General features: G+C 31.1%; 1 protein-coding gene across 1 annotated transcript; it reads left to right on the top strand.

Annotated features, from left to right (window-relative positions):
* The first annotated feature begins 126 nt into the window (after positions 1-126).
* Positions 127-21,436, top strand: LOC132715629 (G-protein coupled receptor GRL101-like). The gene is made up of 8 exons (XM_060698662.1): positions 127-248; positions 8,286-8,804; positions 9,737-10,778; positions 14,151-14,680; positions 14,990-15,117; positions 16,849-16,897; positions 17,235-17,482; positions 18,117-21,436. Exons 2-8 carry the CDS (start codon positions 8,438-8,440, stop codon positions 18,252-18,254), a joined length of 2,502 nt encoding a protein of 833 aa, XP_060554645.1. The 5' UTR covers positions 127-248; positions 8,286-8,437; the 3' UTR covers positions 18,255-21,436.
* The last annotated feature ends 700 nt before the right edge of the window (positions 21,437-22,136 follow it).

The raw sequence follows: 22,136 nt of genomic DNA, 5'->3' as shown, positions 1-22,136 counted from the left end.
TATTCTACTTCAACAAAGTAAAACAGTTACTTTTCAGTAATTCATCACTGAAGAATATGATATTAATTTTAATAATTCACAATGAATTGCTCAATATTGTCCGAGTCATTGGAAAAGCATTTGATTTTCAGAAAATTTCACCTGTCCAGCAAATACAGTCAAATGTCCAGGAAGTTACTGTATTGAACAACGATTTCTTTGTGACGGACATTCTGAATGTCCTGGAGGAGAAGATGAACAAGACTGTAGTAAGCTATTAAAAATCTATAATTTGTTTAACTCGTTCTTTTGATATTTTTCTTCGTTTAATGAATGTCAATTTAACAGTTTACTAGTCGTGGATTGTTATGTTAATAAAGGGACAATTATATATGGATAATTTTTACATTCTATCAGTAAGATTGTCGCTTACACATACCGTCCGGATAACTATGTTGAATGCAACAGAATCAGCTACAGTAAATGTTGCACTAAACAGGTAAATAGCCCATTGCCATAAATACAAATCAGTCCATTGCTTTACCTACAGATTGGTAAATTGTCACACAAACAGATTATCCCATTGTAAAACCTACGTATTATCCCATTGTCATATCTACTGAGTATTCCATTGTCATATCTACAGAGTATCCCATTATCATATCTACAGATTATCCTATTACCATATCTATAAATGATCCCATTGCCATATATACAGATTATCCCATTGTCATATGTACATAATATCCTATTGTCATATATGCAGACTATCCCATTGTCATACATACAGATTATCTCATTGTGATATCTACAGATTATCCCATTTTCATTTTATCCGATTGTGATAAAAACAGATCATCTCATTGTTATATCTTCAGATTTTCTCATTGTCATATATATAGATTATCGCATTGTCATAAAAACACATTATCCCATTACCATATCAACAAATTATTCCATTGCTATATCTACAGATTACCACATTGTCAAACATACATTGTATCTCATTGCCATATCTACAGATTATCTCATTGTCATATCTACAGTTTATCCCAGTGTCATATCTACATATTATCCCGTTGTCATATCTTCAGATTACCCCTTTGTTATATCTACAGATTATCCCATTGTCATATCTACAGATTATCCCATTGTCATAACTACAGATTTTCTCATTGTCATATATAGGGATTATCGCATTGTCATAAATAAAGATTATCCCATTATCATATCAACAGATTATTCCATTGCTATATCTACTGATTATCACATTGTCATACATACATAATATCTCATTGTCATATCTACAGATTATCTCATTGCCATATCTACAGATTATCTCATTGTCATATCTACAGTTTATCCCATTGTCAAATCTACAGATTATCCTATAATTGTCATATCTGCAGATCATCCCTTTGTCATATCTAAAGATTATCCCATTTCATTCTACAGATTATCCCATTTATATATCAACAACTTATCCCATTGTCATATATACAGATTATCCCATTGTTTTATCTACAGATTATCTCATTGTCATATCTTCATATTATTCCATTATCATAACTACATATTATCCAATTTATATATTTTACAGTAATCAAACCAACAGATTAGTCCTTGGCCATGCAATTGTTCACCTTCACATTAGACCATTGTTATACCTGCTGAAAAATCATTAATTTTATGTTTGGCAATGATATCGGTCATTTGGTTTAGACTTGCCTCATGATATGTTCGTATATATATATTGTTTTTTAATCTAAATCATACTTTTAAATTACTTCATTGATATGATAGATTTATACACAAAGAATATTGAAAGAGTGTAGATTTAATACTAAATTTATTGGACTTGTAAAATATAATCTTCATATGCGAGTCTCTGGCGAGAATTTAATTTTTTATTTAAGAAATTCCATAAATTTCTTATTGAATCTTCACGACTTTAATATTCTTTTTATCACATAACCAAAAAAAAGATTGATTTGCAGTTAAAATGTGTAATTTGTCACGGACGCGCCTAAAATGTAACGCTCACTAACTATATGTTTGAATTCAACGCAAATTACGTCACAAAAGAGTGTGATTACACAAGAGTTACATCGTTTTGATTACTACATGGCTTAATTAATCTCCTACGTTGCGGTTTATGTGACAATTTACTTTACTTTGTTGGGATCTAAGTACTTTGTATTCTAAAATTGAAAAAAAATGATGTAACAAGTAGTTTAGTTAAACATGCAAATTATAGCATTTTAAAATTCTAGACATTTTTAATAAAAGTTGGTATTCCACCTCTATATCTAGGGATAAGTGTTAGAATAATGTTTCTGTTTTTCAATAATAATATAAATAAAACTTCGCCCCACGACCCCGCCACGCGAAAAGCCGTGAAATGACAGGTAGAAATGGTTTGGAAGCGGAGCGAACACACGCTAATAAGCGAATTCACTGGAAAAAAGTTGTATTTATTTAATATAATATTGAATTCTGAAATCTCGCTGTGCGCCACCGCGGGCGAAGTTTTATTTAATTAACTGCGCCCAGCGTCCCCGCTTATAGGCGTGTTTTCGATCGCAATTTTAACTTGCTAGTCCTAGACTTTTTGCATGGCGCGGCCAAGATGAATGGCACCAATCAGCCACCTTAGCAACGTCCAAATCCAGTCAGATCCTTTAGTCAGAATTGAAAAATCGGATCCCAGAAATATATCAAAGCCCCGAAACTTAAAGCTACGTAAAATGATCGAAAAAAAACCCTTTAATCAGTGTTTTTCTTCAGTAATAACTAGAGAAAAAGAATAAAATATAGAAATTACATCGTTAAGTGCTTTAAGGTATTAGCACCCTAATGCATTACTTCCGCTTTGAAGAGTATTCAAATAGGCTAGAACTACTGTTAACTACATTAAAAATGAGGGGCCGTTGGTTCAATCCCCAGAAGGGTCAACTTTTTTTTCTTTCTTTTTTTCTCTTAACATTTTTTTATGTATCTCTCATGTCCCATTTGGAAAGAAAAAATTGTTTGATTTAGATTTTTTAATTTATATAGGTATTTATTGGCTAAATTATGCTAAATCTAGTAATAAATATGGTACCTGATATTTTCAATGTGTAATAAAATCAAAACTAGATGGTAAAAGTATTTCATATTTTACAAGATCAACCAATATACCTTTTTAAAAATTTAGGGAAACTTTGAAAACAGTCACTCATTTTGGTAAATTTTAAGAATTTTTTAAAATAAGGCTTCTTAAGTAAAAAAAATGGTCAGACATGTGGTAAAAATGGGTGGTGTAGGGTTACATTTTAATATAGATTTTATAAATTTTAAGTCGACACCATAATTTTGCTTATGAGGATTGTTAGCTGAATGGTAATATTTGTTTCTTACCAAAAATTAATGGGAAAACATTTTTCATTAGAATGTTATTGCAGATTATTCAAAGGTTCCGCATTTCCAAAAAAGGGCCCTCATAACATCCTAGCACGAGTTCAGAAAAGTTGACATAACTTGATTTCCGTACGTAACTTGATTTCCGTACGGTAAACTTTGTTTAAATTTTGCATACAGGTGTACTTTAAGGTATACATCTGACCTATCATGTCATTTTTTTAATTTCTGATAGTGCCCATTAGGGTCCTTATACCTTAAGTACTTAATTTTATAATGCTTTCTAGATTTTCTGATTTTTTTATTAGATAGCGATGATAAAAGAGTGAATGACTAAACATAATAAAGTAGTTTAGTGTTATTATTTACTTCTTCAAAAGATATAAAAAATGCATTCTATAATAATTCGGAAAATGAAAGAAATTGAAAGTGTTATTTTTTCTGAATAAGAAACAAATGTTGTGGAAGTTATTTACTTACACCTGAAATTTTTATAGATTATTAACAAATTATTTCATCACTTTTTAGTGAACGTTTAAACCGATATATCCAGAAAGTTGGACTACAGGTATTGTGATACATGTACCATATGACCTAATTAATGTTGCTTATTTAAGAGTTATTTGTTATAGAGGTAGAGGTATTACTCCTACTAATATTTTCTTTCCAAAAATGATTTTAATAATTTTAAATAAAACACTTGTCGCAAAATAATTGTAAATAATTCAGTCGAATGAGAATTTGGTTTATGAAAGAAAAACACACTGTTGGTTGGACTTTGTTTTAAAACTGTAATATCAGTAGGATATTATTATGTTATGAAAAGATGAAATGTAAATAGGTAAATTGTTATTGTAGAATTTCAAAAGTCGTTTGACCCCGTATATAGATATAATATATGGCTTATGGTGCATCATAAAAAAACTAATTTCTTACGGTCTTGTATGAGCAAGTAAAAGCATGTGTCAAAGAAAATGGCTATTTATCTAATTATTTTGACATCATTTAGTACAAAGCAGGGAGAAGCATTATCATCTCTATAGTTCCTGGGTTTGTTTGTTTATGCTATGCGTAATCAGGCAGAGACATTTCTATTGTTTTTTGCAAATGGTTTACAGCATTTGATGAACAAACTACAACACCACTATGCTCGATGGTATTTTATAGTTAATACATAAACGGTTGTTATACTTTGCAAAAAAGGTAAAAGGAATGAACATTTGATTCTATAATACTCACAATGAATATTATTAAACTATTTACATCATTAAGGGTTTCTTTGTCTTCAAATGGAACGTTTTATCTATCAAAGCAGTGAGTTTTCACTTTATTCAATAGATGTATGTAAAAGGCCTCTTCCCAATCGATTTTTTTCTTTAAAATCATATAGTTACCAATTTTGCAATTTAAGCAATAATATTTACCCAAACTGAAGAAGCTTAGGCTCCTTCCAAATTAAGTGAAAAATACCATTGCACAGCAAGCGTCATCAAATCAGTTAGACAAACCGCTATATTCACTTAATGCCATGTTTGATAAAGTACCAATGGATATCTCTGAAAAGATCTGTTTGTTTGATGCTATGGCATTATCAATCTAAAAATACCACGAGAAAAATTTAACTGACATAAATAAGTGCAGAAGATTTCTTGAAACAAAAGGTGAAAAAAAGAGAGATTCATCAGATTACTGTTGATCAACTTGATTCATATTTAGCAAACATAATTTTGTCTATAAAGAAAGCAGATGGTACTGAATATGAACCGAGTTCTTTACGTAACATTATCAGTAGCATTGACCGAAAACTTAAGAAAAATAAATATCCATTTCTCATAATGAGAGGAAATTGCCAACAATTTTTGATTATATGCCTTCAAGGCCAAACAAAAATGTCTAAAAAAAGTTGGGAAAAGGTAATAAACCACGGGTTGCATCGTCACTCTCCGACAAAGAAGTCGATCAAATGAATATCAAAGGTGTACTTGGTGCCATGGCACCAACTACATTACTCAACACTGTTTGGTGGAACAATTGCCTTAATTTTGGAATTAGAGGGACAACAGAGCAATATAATCTCAGGTTGGAATGTTTGTTTAATTATCATAATTACTTTAATTCTGGATTAAAAATAGAGCTGTCATTGATTCAGATGATACCGTACATTGACATCTGGTGACAAATATCGGCAAAACAATGATATTTTATTATACTCATTTACGATAATTACTTTGTTATAAATGTCCTTTGCATGTTTTTTTTTCTGAGCATTTTTTTGACATCAACTGATATGAAATGTGTCCATTATGTAACAACAGCTTGGTATAATTGTTATGGCCTCCTGCTTTTTTATATGTTCAGGTGATATTTCATAATTTGCAGACATTTAATAAATAAATTAAAATAATTGATTTTTCAAATACCGTATTATCTCTATTTAACACCTTGGGGTCTTGCTTTTTTTAAAAGGCACTAATGGGAACTATAAAAATGTGCTATAGCTTGAAACAATATGTTAGTTAATATCAATTACTGATTGACAGAAAAAATATCAACGCCAATTTCGATGACAGCTCTATAAACCAAAGAAAATATAATATTACCAATTTTATAGTCAAATATTTAAAAAAAAAATATTATTAATTTGCTAAAACATAGTCCAGATCAAAATAAATATATTCCAATTCATACTAAAATACTCAATAATAACAACAGGCTTCAAAAGCATTAATTATATGTAACATATTTTCGTATTACTAACATTGAGTTTCGCAATAAAATCTTCTATTTCCGTCCAAAAAATACATTATAATGAATGTCTAAACACTTATTATTTGACCGTTTCCAAACAAAATGTCTCGTGTATGACCAGAATCTGTCCCAAAATTGTAAAAAAATTGCCATTGCATTAAATGTTTATATTTTATAAATAAATTTTCATGTCCCGTCCATTCGTATCTAATCTTAATTTAACATACTAAGTAAATATTGGCTTAAAGAAGGCATCTGAAGTTTAATCTTATTATAATAAAATTTTTCAAATTCTAAAAAATACCTAAATAAAATATAACTTTCAATTAGTTCCATGTCATATTATTTTCAGATGGGGAGATATCAAACTTCAGAGGGTCTAGAGTATTTTTAAATTCAATAAACGCCAAACTAAAACCAGGAATGGCGAAAATGTATGTGATGTAAGGAAAGTCAGTCCCTGAATGTAATTAATTCCAGGTGATGATAGGGACCCTATTGAAATAGACAAAAGATACGCTGAAAAGCGCCCAGCAGCATGCATTTTTGATGAATCTCCATTTTATATTGCACCGATAATAATCCCTATCAACAGTAAACCTGATAGTCAATGCCAGTCGTTTGTCAACCAGAAAGTTGGTGTGAAGAAACTAGGAGGTCTTCTAAAAAAAGTGGCTAAAGATGCCGAGTTAAACCCAGATAAGAATATAACAAATCACTCTGCAAGAAAACATCTCGTTCAAAAGTTGAGAAATTCCAATATTGCACACACAGATATTATGACAATTAGTGGGCACTAACATGTTCAATCTATTTTAAATTATAGTGAAATTTCAGAAGAAAGGCAAATTGAGCGTCCTCAGTCCCCAATCCAACCTCTGGACCATCAGCTACAATTACACGATCAGATTCTCCATCGCCTTTAAAAGATCAAACTGGCACTGTTACAAATAGGTCATTTGAGTCCATTTCAATATCTCATTCTGCAATTTCAACGGAGTGACATGGCCAAATGAATCCTGTCCAAATCAGTTACCCAACCCACTCATCACAGCAGATTGCTTTATCCAGCAACAACCCGAATTCCATAATTTATGGCGCAGTATTGCATGTCAACAACCTGAATGTTAATTGAAGCCGGTAAATTCACTTTAAAAAATATAAACACTTGACAATGAACTGGTAAACTTTAAATTTCCAGTTTCCGTGAAATGAGCTGTTCAACGACATTTTCAAATCTTGTTTACTTTATGTTTTCTCATATCCTGTTCATTAATGTAACACTGATATGTCTCATGAAACGCTTGAACTTAAAACATGGCATAAGTCCGTCTTCATAAATTAGCAGACGCATTTTTGCCCACCCTCCTCAGAGATTGTTTAAAGATTCATTATATTTGCAAAAAGAGAGCAACAATAAACCTTAATTTCAGTCTACAATATGAAGTGATTAAAATTAATCGATGTGCTTGTTTCTATTGTATTGATAAATATGCAGAGGGCAACAACTTAGTAAATAATTAAAATAGTTAAGCTAGGACAGATCGCAAAAAAAAACTACACACAACTACAGACATCATGTGCATGTATGTTATATAATGTTGAGAAGGTGTATTTAGGAACTACGCGTAAAACCACTTGGATCTATTGGAACAAGAAATAAAAAAAATCAAAGCTTGTAGTAAGGGTCGTATTTTGGCAGCAAAAATAAGTCGACAGTATAAAAAATGAAATTTGTAATGAATCGTCCGACCGTGGTGTAACAACTGACCCGATTTTTCGTGAATCTGTGTTAATTTCAAATGCAATCAGAAATTAAATAGAATATGTGATCTTAATTAGTATTATTTTTTACTATCTGCTTAAAGAATGTGACATTCTGAAGTATTTGGTTTACTTTTATTTCTGTTTCATGAAATCTACTGTTGAGGCTTAGATATTAATACTTATTGTAAACAAATAGATCTGACTCTTCCGTTCTCAAAATCGTCTTACAGAGTATCAGAAAAACTCAGCAAATTATTTCCTTCAAGTGTATGTGTAACTACCTCAGAGTCTTTCTTATGATACTTTGTCAAATAACAATATTGTTGATATTTAAACAGGGATTAATGGCTGACGGGGAATACAGTGCATTTTGATTTTGATTCTAATTTCAGCGTGTGGAGACTCGGATAGAGAAGTAATCTTATTTGTGGAAAATGATGACTCTGAGAGCAGGGAAGCAGCAACGCTTTTAGCTAAACAATTTTTCACAAACCGTGAAAATAACATCGTAAGGTTGTTTTATTTTAAGATTCTGCATAGAGAAATGAAGTTTGACATAGATTATAGGTTATTGGAAATAAACATAGAACGTGTTACCGGAGAACACAAAACTAAGGAAACTGGATGCACATTTAAAACAATGGCAAGAGACTTTCTTAAAAAACTGCAGTTTTCCAAGCCAGAAAAAAGAGCGATTATTGTATTGGAAAACAGTATTGAATCATCAGTTGTCGCTAGCCTAGCATTATCCAATATTTCAGAGCCATCATTTTCAATATATCGGTTGATAAAAGATTTCAGTTCTTCACTTCATAAAGATAACAGATACAAATATGTAAAAGATATACACATCAGTAAATGGAGTTCTCTATTTTCGATTGGATTCAGACGATTTCCAGAAATATGTACAGGTAACAGCACCGTCAGCTTGATTCGTTCCTAAATACATTTAAGTTAAATCTATATAAATTATTACACCGTTTTACATTTTGAAAGATGCTTTTTTCGTTGATTTTAAAGAATATGAGGACATTTTTCGTTAGAATGAAATATGGAAAATATTTTCGCGAAACATGACAAAATGCCACATTTTTTACGAGTCGAGCATGAGTGAAAATATATACCATATTTCACAAAAAAATGAACAAAAATAACCTTTTTATTTTAATGTCATTATCAATGAAAAATTACGAATGGTTGCAAATGTACAGCGCGCAGTAATATATTGATATTTGTATTCATAGATGCGGATGCGGTTAACGTTTCAATACACATAAAATGTTGTGTGTTTATTCTATTTCATATTATATTTTTCATGAAAGTATTTATGGTAAAATAAATGTGAAATTTATTTAGTTTGCGGTCTTGAAATAGCGGTATTACTTTGAAGTTTCGTGCATGCGCTGTTTGGCGCTACGCTGTGACGTCAAATAACGACTCTTTAAAACGTCTGTATAGCGTTAATGACATAATTAAATATATTGGTGTTTGGATTTATTTTCATTGTTAGACCATTTTCAATCATTCTTGAATTTTTCAAAACAAAATTCAACAAACAATTGTTTTTTTTTTTTTTGTCAACCATATTTTTTCAAACAAAATGGCTTAAAGAGTACCATAAAATAAATATGAGTTTTGACTCCGCCCATTTTCATTCTATATTTCATATTTAGCTCTATCAAATAATTAAATCGGTAATACCTGACCATATCATAAATTTAACAACTAAGGAAAACATAGAAACTGTAATATAACTATAGTAACAACGATAATGTAGTCTTTGATGGCGATTTGTTTTAAAACACATGTGTAAAAATATATGTTCTTAATATGCCCGTTTCAGAGACTACAATCGTACCATGTGCTGGGAAGTACAGATGTTCGTCTAGTAAGCAATGTATACCACTTGAACAAGTATGTGATGATGTCATTCATTGCAAAAATGGTGATGATGAACGACTCGGTGATTATATATGTCCAGAGAAATGTAATTGTACGGGTGTTGTTATCAATTGTAATGCAACCAACATATCAATGTCTGATATTCGATTATTGAATGTACAGGCTATAAGTCTTGAGCTAAGTAAAAATCCAAAAATTAAAGAAATACATGAACGTACTTTAAGATTTCCCTACATGCTACGACTTAATATTTCATCATGTGGCATTCATAATATTCATGAAAGGGCTTTTTTTGAATTGAAACAATTGTTATCGTTAGATCTTAGCAACAATAGGATACTGCAATTACCTGATCTGGTATTTAGCAAGCTTCGCTATCTAGCCTTTTTGAATCTGGACAGAAATATAGAATTAGCAATAATTTCATCGACTGCTTTTAAAGATTTGAAATCTGTAAGAAGCTTAAACATTTCCGGCACAAACCTGAAAAAGATAAGTTCATTTACATTCTCTGGCTTGCAGTTGGACAGTATCGACATTTCTTACAACAGAATTGAGGAAATTGAAGATTTTGCCTTCAATGATACGCTTGTTCATAAAATTAACTTTGAAGGCAATAAAGTTATAAAATTCGGAGAATATATGTTAAACGGCGTAAGATCACTTCGGGAGCTTCATACACCTGCATTTAAATTCTGCTGTATCCGACCTTGTTATCTTCCTGAAAAATACTGCAAACCATCGGATGTATTTTCTTCATGTGCAGACCTGATGAAAAACTGTGTACTTCGAGCTGTCCTTTGGATAGTTGGGGTAGCTTCATTGCTCGGGAACCTCTCGTCAATTATCTACCGTCTCGTGTATGATCGTGAAAGGCTAAAAATAGGTTATGGCATATTTGTAACCAACCTAGCAGTTGCAGATTTCCTGATGGGTGTTTACCTCAGCATGATAGCAGTTGCTGATTCATTCTATAGAAACAGGTATTGATAAAGAACTTATTCACTATACAAACAAATATATTGATCACGTATACTATCGTGAAAGGCTAAATATATGTAAAGGCATATTTGTAACTAACCCTGTTAATACAGAATTACTAATAAGCGTTTACCTTATCATGATAACAATTGCTGATTCATTCTATAGACTATTTCATTTAAGACTGAATTCAAGTTGTCGACCTTGGATGACGTCATTTGGGGATACGGCGGACATTTTCCGGTACGATTAAGTACATTAAGAGAAGCATATCTTACTTTTGTAAGATGCGCAGATTGAAATTGCTAACATTATGTTAAATTGAATAAGATATTAAATAAAAAGATGAATAAAAATGTTTACCATGATAAGGTAAAACCCATTTTGTTAATTTTTTATAGGGCCAAAATGGCCTTTAGTTTCCAGATCAAGGGTTTACCCTTTTTTGGTTTTGATTTTTTAATAATGAAAAATTGGGGGTTTTGCCAAATTTGTTTTTTAAGCCGGCAGGGGGAAAATCGTTTCTAAATTGCTAATACAGGGGATGTAGAAATGTATCTTTGGAAAAGTAAACAAAGGGGATTTTTTTGTTAAAAAATTGTAAAAAATTCTGGTTAAATTTTTGGAAAAAAAACGGCTGCGTAATAATTAATTGTAAGATACTGGTTGAAAAGATATTATTTTTATTTTAGCATTACTGAGACAAAGAAAAACAATAATATAAATTTATTGAATTTAAGAAAAAATGTTAAAGCATGAAAGTGACAATTCTTTTGAATGTACATGAATGTATAATATTTGTGTCGGCAAAAAGGGCACTCTCAAAAAGTCGTACATCATGCCAAATGAATGCACTTCATCATATATATTAAAGCTGGTAAAGTAATATTTTCAACTTGATATTTTTATTTTATTCATATTCTGCTGATTTTTTTTAATCACCAACATAAAAACCAAGTAGTGAAACGCGTACACAAAAAAAATCATTTTTAACTGAATTCAAATTTCACGTTTTTTTTTTACTGTGCAAGTTGGTAGTCATTCTGGAGTAACAAGTCCTAACCAAATACGGATGCCGGGATGACACCTAACAAAAGTGATGTAATCTGAAGTAATGTTATATCGAAAATATGCCCCTGGTGATTTATGATATCACAGCCAAGTGCCGCTTGTAAATATAACATATGCACCCTGTTAATTAACATGTTACTGCCGAATGGCGCTTATATATAGAATTCTATTTACTTATAAAATAAGTATTTTATTTTCATAATTATAAGAATATAATTGTAATATCAAAATCATCTTATTATCGTCTGTTGCGAATCTTAGCCACGTGGGTTTCGTTCATTCAGGAATGTATATAAAATTTTATCCTTCATTGGTTCTTCGAAAGAAAATATATGGTATTATGAATTTTATAAATGACAAAAAATCATACAGAAAACTAGAGAATGACCATTTAAATTTGTATAAGGTAATTTAACAGTGTATGGGTGTTGATAAAATATAAAAATTTGATTTAGTAACTAGCTTTTTGCCCTGGCATTAGAGAAAAGCTTATAGATATATTCAATTTGAAATTCCGTCGTTTTACCCATAGCGAAAATTAATCTTAATCTTTGTTTTTGCAAATAAAAAATTCTTAATATGAAATTTTTGTATGCATGAGTCAAATTGTTCATACTATAATCGTTATTAAACGATCAGTAATTACTATTAAACTTTCAATAAGCTAACATTCTAAGCTGTTTTGAAGAGTACAATCCCCCATTTACCCCAAACCGGTAAGGAAGAAATTTCCGACGTTATCGCTTAAATAAAAGGGTCTATAGAAACGGGGTTTGATAAATATGTTAATAACAAAAAAAGCTACTGTTTTATAACGTTTCCTCAGTAACATTTCAGTGACAAGTGCTGATTTATCGACAAGATTATCTACTGTTCAAACCAGTGCTAGAAAAATTTGTCATACACCTCATGTTAGCCAATCTGCGCGTTTTATATGACGTCATTCTCACGAACCTTTTATCAATCAATTGCGTTCTAAGCATGACGTCATTGTGCTGATATGAATAAGTTTATCTATTGTTTACACTGGTGCTAGAAAAATCTGTCATACACCCCATATAAGTCAAACTACGTGTTTTATATGACGTCATTCTCACGCTCATTTTATCCATCAATTGCGTTCTAAGCATGACGTCATTGTGCAGGTATGAATAAGTTTTATTTCATACTTCGCTACTATTAGAAGTGGTTAAGGTCGTTGACTTCAAACCACTTGCCCTATCACCGCTGTAGGTTCGAATCCCGAGAGCGACTTTGGATTATTTCATGTGATGAAGCTATCCGGCTAGCTTACAAAACGTCGGTGGTTCTACTTAGGTGCCGTTCATGCCTGAAATAATGCACGGAAGGGCACCTGAGGTCTTCCTCCACCAGTAAAGCTGGAACGTCGCCATATGACCTATACTTTGTCGATGTGACGTAAACCCAAATCAAACAAACAAAATTAGAACAAAAGTGCTAAATGGAAATATTAGTTTTTAATAATTTCTTTTCGAAATATCATTGATTTGTAATATGCAAGAAAATGAATTTAACACCAGCTGTCTTCCCAAACGGGAATATCTTGTTCTTGGTGGAAATTCGACAGGGCCTCGAGCTAGGTATTTCGGCCTGTAACGGCAATTGGTAAAGACCCTTCCCTTTACAGAAACAGATACTGACTGTTTCACCGTTCAGATATGTAACATTTTAACTGATTTAATTTAAAAACAAAGTCAAATTAATTTTCTCTTAATAGCAACAGGTACTCAGTCCAAAATAGTCATTAACAAAACTGCCGAGCCATGTTGCAGTGAAAAGTTATTAATCATCATTTATTATAAAGATAAAATTTCTACAAATACACGAATTAATTATACCACACAAAAGAAGATATGGTACATGTACACTTTACCTTTGCTTCATAGTTGTAGCTGTATACATTTTACGACTAAATAAAGCTATATGTTTCTTTAAGCTATATTCATAACAATAAACGTTCATACCATTCACCACACAAACGAGTCGATATAACATATAAATTGTTCACACATAATTTGATCAAAATATCTTTTTTTCAAAAAGAATTTAAGCAATTAAATTAAATCAATTATTGCGTAATTGTCATTTACATTTATTTCTAACACATCAGAATGGGATCACATTATTAAAATCTGTTTCCATTACCTATCCATGTAAAAAGAAACAGATAATAATAAAAAATATAAAAATAGTTATTTACATAGACGACGCACCTATTGGTACATATTAAAAAAAAAAAACACTAATTCTTAAATTCAAATAATTTATTCTCATTTTTACAGATATATCTTTGTGGACGATCAATGGAGAAACAGTAATTGGTGTATTACTGCCGGAGTTTTGTCTACAATTTCATCTGAAGCCAGCGTCCTCTTTCTTTGCTTGATTACATTGGATAGACTTTTAGTGATCAAGTTTCCGTTTGGCACAGTGCGGTTTGGACCTATGAAGGCCTATATCTCTTGTGGATTGTGCTGGTTCATTTCCATCATCCTATCGGTCATCCCAATTCTTTACACAAGTCACTTCCAAAACAAATTCTACTCTAGAACAGGGGTTTGTATTGCATTGCCTTTAACACGAGATAAACCTCCAGGGTGGATTTATTCTGTGTCAATCTTTGTGGGCCTGAATTTTTGTACTCTCATTCTTGTTGCTATAGGACAAATCTCAATATTCATAGAACTTCGACGATCATCATCGGTGATGAAGAAGACACAAATGTCAAGAAGACGTGACTTGAAAGTTGCTAGAAATCTTATACTCGTTGCAACAACTGATTTCCTGTGTTGGTTTCCGATAGGTGTGATGGGTAAGATCACGCATACATATGGTATATGTGTTTGAATGTTCTGCATTAGGATTCATTAATTAAACTGGATTACACACGTCTTACTTCAACGATATTGCACGATTTATATGTAACACCTAATGTAAAAGCATTATATTTTTCTTTTTAATCGTAAGGATATGACTTTTCCATTTTCTAGTACACGTTTTTTCGAAATATATACATAAACATGATTTATATATTATTTTTATAAAAACTTTAAAAAACCAAAATAAATGCGCTGTTGAATCTAATATAACAGTGTCAAAAAACTGCTTTTCCTTTTTTCAGGTATTTTAGCCTTGAACGGATTTCCGATTCCTATTGATGTTTATGCATGGTCAGTTGTTTTCATTTTACCAATAAACTCTGCTCTTAACCCGTTCTTGTATACAGTGACAGCAATAGTCGGGAAGAAGGTAAAACAATGGGTTGTTTTAATCCTAATTGATTTATTGGATATCAGAAAGGATTGTTTACTGTTAAAACTTGTGCTAGAAAAAAAACGCTTGTCTCACACCCCTACTCATTTAAGACAAGTCGTGTGTTCTAAATGACGTATCCCGAGCGTCATGTATAAATGAATTGCGTTTTATTCATGGCGCCATATTGCCGTCTGAAGTTCATCCGCTTCTCACCGAAAAAGGGCTAAATGGAAATATTAGCTTTTGATTTTTTTTCTTTTCGAGATAATAATTTATATCAAATAAGCACGAAAAATAATCAAACACCGACTGTCGTAACTAAAGGGAAATATTTGCTTTCGAGTTACAACTGTTCAGCGGAAACCAAGCATCGTAAACAGGTATCCTCGAGCTAAATGTTCCCGTAAGTATGTAAGATTCTAATAACCTATTCATGATATAAGAAATTCGTTATGATGGTAATTTATTATGCCTTAAATTTATTAAATATTGAGGACAAAGACTTTGGTTTGAATCACAGTACCATTTGTGTATCTAACATATAGAAAAGCCTCTGGCGAGTGTATTATTATTTTTAAAGTCAATAAAATCAGTAATGAACATACACGAGTATACTATCTTATCACATACCTAAAATACAGACTGTTTAAAGTGAAAAAGGAAAACTTTTCATTGACGCGCCTAAAGTGTAACGCTAACATTTTGCGCGTCTTAACGCAATGTTTGTGAAATGTTAATGATGTCACATCAAAATATATACACGATTGTGCAATACCGTGTTTGCGTAGTCGCAAAAGTGGCATGGGTATTTGAAAATAGCAATAAAGAATTTGTGAGATAATAAGCCAATAAGTTATGTTGGTAAAAGTGTCACAAAATGAAAACAGTTTAATCATTAAATTTTTCAATCGTCTCGTACATTATATAACGAAACACGGTATTAAGTGTGCTGCAGCACATGGAATAAAAATGTCGAAAGAAACACATGTATTGATATGATACCTATGTCGAACGAATTTGGTTAAATCTTAATTAAATATACCTGTTATTTACTATATCTGTAACTTGTATCATAGTTTGGGGACCTTTCTGTTGAAAATGTGTCCGAGTTAAATCGTATTATATTAGGTAAACATGCACAGTGGGTTAACTGGAGTACATGTATTAGTTACCCACACAGCGGAGCATGCCCATAGATTGGTTAATTTTTCCTGGGGTTTACTATTTTTTCAGCAGAGAAAGGAAAAGCGACAGAAATATTATATTCAGACTCGTTAATTGGTAACTGTTTTCCGGGGTTTCATATTGCGACAACAGGGATTGTGTTTTTTATGTTTTACTATGATACAAAGGAGAAAGAACATCAACACACTGGGCAATCTGATTAACACTCGGGGGCTGTGCCCCCTCGAACAAAACAGATAGCTTCGTGTTTCGATGCTCTTTCTATTACTAAATACAGTCTCACTTTTCAATGCGACCACGTGCATTTAGCGACTTTAGTCTTATGCGACCTTTTTAAATTCTCACCGATCATTTTATCAAACTAATGTATAATTAAATGATTATTGTAATTCATTATATCAGTATTGAAGTTTTAGACTTTAAATATAATACTATTCATAGTGATAGTAGTGTTCTATGGAGTACGGACGTTAAAGGTATAATGTTTTTGCAGTTGAGCAACAGTATTATTTGAAATCAGTGCTTCACTTTGTATTTTAGAGTTTCAATCCAAGTCTTGATGAGCAGAGTCGAACAGCGGTCCAGAAAGGTAAATACTTACTTGCAATCAGATTCACTTCTATAATTCTTTTATTGTTTTTTTCTGGGACGATTTTTTTTAACTTCCATATATCCTACGTAATATCAAGACAATATGCAATATAAAGGTAAACGGTTTAAACAGCTGACAAGGAGCGACGTAGGATGTAGGACTGTGACCATTTAATCTGATCTTAGGAGAACAACAGACTGTTGTTCAAACTGTTTGAAATGCAAAGAACCAGTTAAAATATAATGCTTGTATAGATGACGTGATTTACAGAAGTTTCCGGCACAAATAAGATTCAATAATGTATAGATCAATACAACGTGTAATTTTTTTTCAGAAATTGGCACCGCCATTTTAGAATATCAGCAATTTAGCAGATCTGTGCGGATGATAAGTGAACTTGTACCAGTCGGGACGAAACGTAGTATTCAAGAAATTCTTGATGATGACAGTTGCTTGTCAGTCAATATTGTTGCGGCTCTGTGCAAAGAACTTGCCGATTATCTACGTCTGTTGCATGAGAATTATATTGCTATAGATCAGATATGTGAGAAAAACATTTACATTCAAGTGTATAAAACAAAGGTAACTACACAGTTTTTATAAACAATTTCAATTCCATTTTTTTCTGCAATAACACTAAATATGCATTATTTACAAAAATATTAACAAATTAGATATGCAAAAATATAAAGAAAGTGGTCACTGTGAAGCTTAGGTTTTGACAAAAACACAAAACAATAATAATACATAGAGGACAACAATATAGATTTATGTTTTTAAATTGATAATTATATTGCTTGTATATTGTATGCCAGTTTTTTTTTATTTTAAAATATTTGAGAATAAATATTTAGTATCGTTTGATTGAAAAAAAAATACAATCGTTTAAACCCAGGAAGAACCATTGATATTGTCTACCGCACTACTTCTTTTCAAATTCCATACAGTAAAACTCAGTTATTGAAATAGTGTAATTGATAATTACGTGAAGTATGCCTTATAACGTTCCTACATGTTAAAATCATTGCAGAAATCCTTGCTTGGTGTAAAGTAAAATTATTGTAATGTTTATAAATTTAAAAAAGAATAGTCATTAGTTATATTAAAAACATCCCTTTAAATCCTCAATCTTTTACCTCATATCCTTTTAACATTATTCATTTTAACGCACAGCTTCCATGGTTTAATAAGTAACAATGTCCCCTTCTGTCAATAGGTACACAAACCAATTGTTGTTATCGATGCCAAAGCGTCACTAGCTGCCGATGAAAAAGCTCTACAGGAAAATATACGCCAATTTGGTAACATTCTTCGAAAACTTATTTTAAAATGTGAAAAGGGTTTAAAGAAATGATGTGTATGCAATGAATACAAGTCATCTCTATTACGAGGTTTATGATCTTAGTAATATACGTGAATGAGACAAAAATAAGTGCTGGCGCACCATTATATAACCCGTATTCGGTATATATTTGTGAACATGAACTCTGAAATCGTCTAGAGATACTGTGCTTCAACACTGTATAGTTAAATCAAAAATGCGTTGCATTGGTACAGGATGACGTGAATAGGAAATTGAAAATACTTGACTTGTTATTTTCCCGTGTAGATATTTTGAATTTCAAGTGGTGTAACGTCTTTTTGTTGTTTTTTTTTTGTACAAAACGTTCATTGTACCTTCATTATGTCATTAATCTTTCATATTTTGTCAAATCATAATCGCATCAACTCGGTTTTTATTTAAGATAATCTCGGACTAAATACGGATTTTAAATACACAAATGTATTTCTATCACATGGTTTAAGGTATTATAAAAACAGAGGGTGCAATCTGTAATAATGTGTCACAAATGTTTATATTTAACATCAAAAGAAATATAAATTATATTTAGGTAAAATAATGATTGAAAATATTTCTTACCTTCATAATCAAATACAAAATGCCAACTGATGACCAAATCAAAATTTATGTCAAAGGTCTTTACAGCCATCATAATAAGGTAATAAATAATGTACTGCTTACTTGTATATATATGAATAAACTTACTTTAGGTGAACTTCTGCTCGATATATTTGAAAAAAAAAATCAAAATTCTTAGCATGAAATTACTATTCATTTACATGTTTGGTTACTTAGCGTAGGTTAGACCAAAAAACCTTATCCGTTCTGTGTATTCTTACTAATGTGTTCGAGATTCTTATCAGAAGTCTGATTAAAAGGGCCTAGAAGTTGCGATTGTGTCAAATCATTGTTGTTTTCATGTTGGTAAATTAAATGCGTTTGGTCTGCTATTGGTTGTTGTTATTTTGTCAATTAAAATAGAATTTTTACTTATTCAATATTCATAAAATCGTTAAAGAATCAATGAACATGGGATTTGTCACCGCTGTAAAAAGATATTCATTAAATGTTGTTTTTGTTTTCGACGATGTTTTAAACTTTTAATCAGTGTTTTTCAATAACTGTGTGACTGATGTTGTTAAAATTTAATCATTTGGTATTTTATTAATATTATTAAACTAATTATGTAAAATGTTGTAATCACAGTATCAATGTTGTTTACAGTGATAGAATTGTGTATCTTACCGCTGTGTTTGGGGTTATTATCCGACATTTGAAAGGTGCAATTGTATCAAATCATTGTTTTACATGTTCTTAGTAGAGTTGTATCTGTTGTTGTATATGAATTATTTGTCAGAGTGGTAGTTATTGTGGTAAAGATTACAATCCTGGCAACATTGGTTCGAGTCCTACTCAGGTGATTTCAATGTATCCCTTGTGACACCAGCACAAGTTAGTGAGTTCAAGGAGGATAATTCGAAAGCTTCAAGGAAGAACCGTTTCCTTATGTTGTAAGAAATTGTGGTTCAACCCTTTTGCTATATTGTGTTTATATTATGAGAACATAATGTTATAAATGTGTAAAAAAGGAGAATAAATATGTTTAAATCAAATTCGAAAGCTGACGCAGAATGAGCTTTATAAACATAATGAGGAAAATATCCGATAATTATGAAACTTTCCTGGGAAAGTAATTTCGTAATGTGAAAAGGATTATTTGTGTACACACAAATTTACAAAACAAAATGTAGATTTATAAACACATATATTGGTTATATATATCATAAATACATGTGGTGTTTTGGTGTTTCTTTCATTGTCAACATCTTTATATATATATATATATATACATTCAAGTTATTGTCAAGATATTATTGATATTTTACTCAGTGTCTAATCATATTTTTGATGTTTGTGGATAAAACGCATTTACTGCTGTTTCTTTTGTGTGCTATAGTTTATTATAAACAATTTTAACTTTATATGTTTAGATTATAGATATTGTTGCTTTCATAGATATTCGTTATTGTAGCTTTTAGTGTTATAAATTGTTATAAATAAGCTTTTTTCTAGATGTGTTTTTTAGTAATTTGTCATTCTGATTACAGTTTAAAATGGAAAACGTACTTTTATGGACATTCTTTAAAGGCCCAGTATGCCTCACAAATGCTTTAATTTTTTTATTTCACAAAAGCCTTTTAATGTTGGTGCACTTTAATAAAAGTATCTCAAAGTTACTCATTAGCCAATTATATGAACCATTTTTGTCATCTGTTGCTTGTTGGCAGTGAGCACAGTTAGAGTAAATAAGTTTCTTGTGTTGAAGTAAAAATTCTGCTATGTTTACATTTGGTACTTTTATGACAAATTATTTCACGTTTATGGCAAATATTCTCTGAAACCATTATCTAAATAACATTAAATTCATTTTTGCCCTTTCTAAAGAATAAAATAAATTGTTTCTTTGGCATAATGTGCCTTAAATAAAGTTTATCGATTTAATACTGCATAATGAAAAGCACAGCATGTTAAATAATGAATTTAAAGACGTTTTACTCTACACTATCTGATATAGGAAGAGAACAATAAATTCGAATAGTGGTAAGACTGATTGCAGCAGCTCCTTTGCTTGAGAGTTTTAATCCATGACTCTATTTGCTTTTGTTTTGTTCACAACAGCGAATGTTGTGAATGGGGAGATCGGGTATATGTCTCCGGTCTTTTCAATTTTTTTTATTTCAAGGCGATTGAGTGTATTTTGCATTTGTGCAAATAGGGTAGGCGTTGCAATAAGGATATTTTTTCGCATCTTTCTTTTGGAATAATAATTATCTTGATATAACAGTTGGGACAGAATTTTATATTATTTTTTTAATGTCAGATATTAATATTAGTTTTTAATAACGTGTCTTATAGTGTTTTAACCGGAGTTCAAAGTCCCGTGTGTTGTATCTTTCAGTCAAAAATTAACATAACACATAAATTTATTAATAATTCAAGACCGTTGATTGAGACAGACCCAGACAGTAATTATAGTAAAATACATGTAGTTCTTGAAAGGCACAGAAATCAAAAAAGTGTAATTAAAGATTAAAGAGTGTTTAATAATGGATTGATAATAGATTCAGAGCATATTAGATGTTAAAGAACTTTAAAAAGTAGCGTTAAACGTGCAGTAATATTCCGAAAATATAGCAGAATACAAACAAAGTAGTATTCTGACTTCTGTAAAGAAATGTTATTCACTATAATTGTATAGATTACCAAAAAAACAAGTTTTTGAAATTGTAAAAAAAATATCCTTATATAAAATGTTTTTGAGAGAAAAAAAAGGATAGTTTTTCGGACAAATGGACCTTTTTTTGTATTGGTATGAACAACAGATATCCAACGGGAAATCTTCGCACCCGAATACAATTATATGTTAATTTCTTCTGGGGTTAATAATTGTGAAAAAATATGGTGGTTTAACTTGAACCGTATCGTGACCGTAAAATTAATTTTATAGAAACAATACAAAACCGGTGCGATAAAATCTTAACTCAAGAGTTTCTTGGTAACCATGTTTACACAAACTAAGTTAAAAATACATATACAAAACAAACTGTAGTTATATCATGTGTATTGCTATGAATCTATGTAGTCTTTTTAGTGTATTAAATATTGTACGCAAACTGCCTTTGTTATGTTTTGCTTGAAACTGTCACCAGCCGTTTTATATACGGCTTGAAATCATCAACTGGGTATGAATAAAATAATTTATCAGCATTTATATACATATAGATATACAAAGTGTGTTCAAATATGAATGCAACTAGGCCAATAATTCGCTTTTAACCACGTCTTGCACAAACTATATGTACATGTATCGCATAGATGGCTGTGCAAGCTCTC

The sequence above is a fragment of the Ruditapes philippinarum genome, unplaced genomic scaffold, assembly GCF_026571515.1.
Source record: "Ruditapes philippinarum isolate M1 unplaced genomic scaffold, ASM2657151v2 ctg6172_1_1_1_1, whole genome shotgun sequence".
In the NCBI taxonomy this organism is placed as follows: domain Eukaryota; kingdom Metazoa; phylum Mollusca; class Bivalvia; order Venerida; family Veneridae; genus Ruditapes; species Ruditapes philippinarum.
This window is presented reverse-complemented; position numbering and strand designations above follow the sequence as displayed.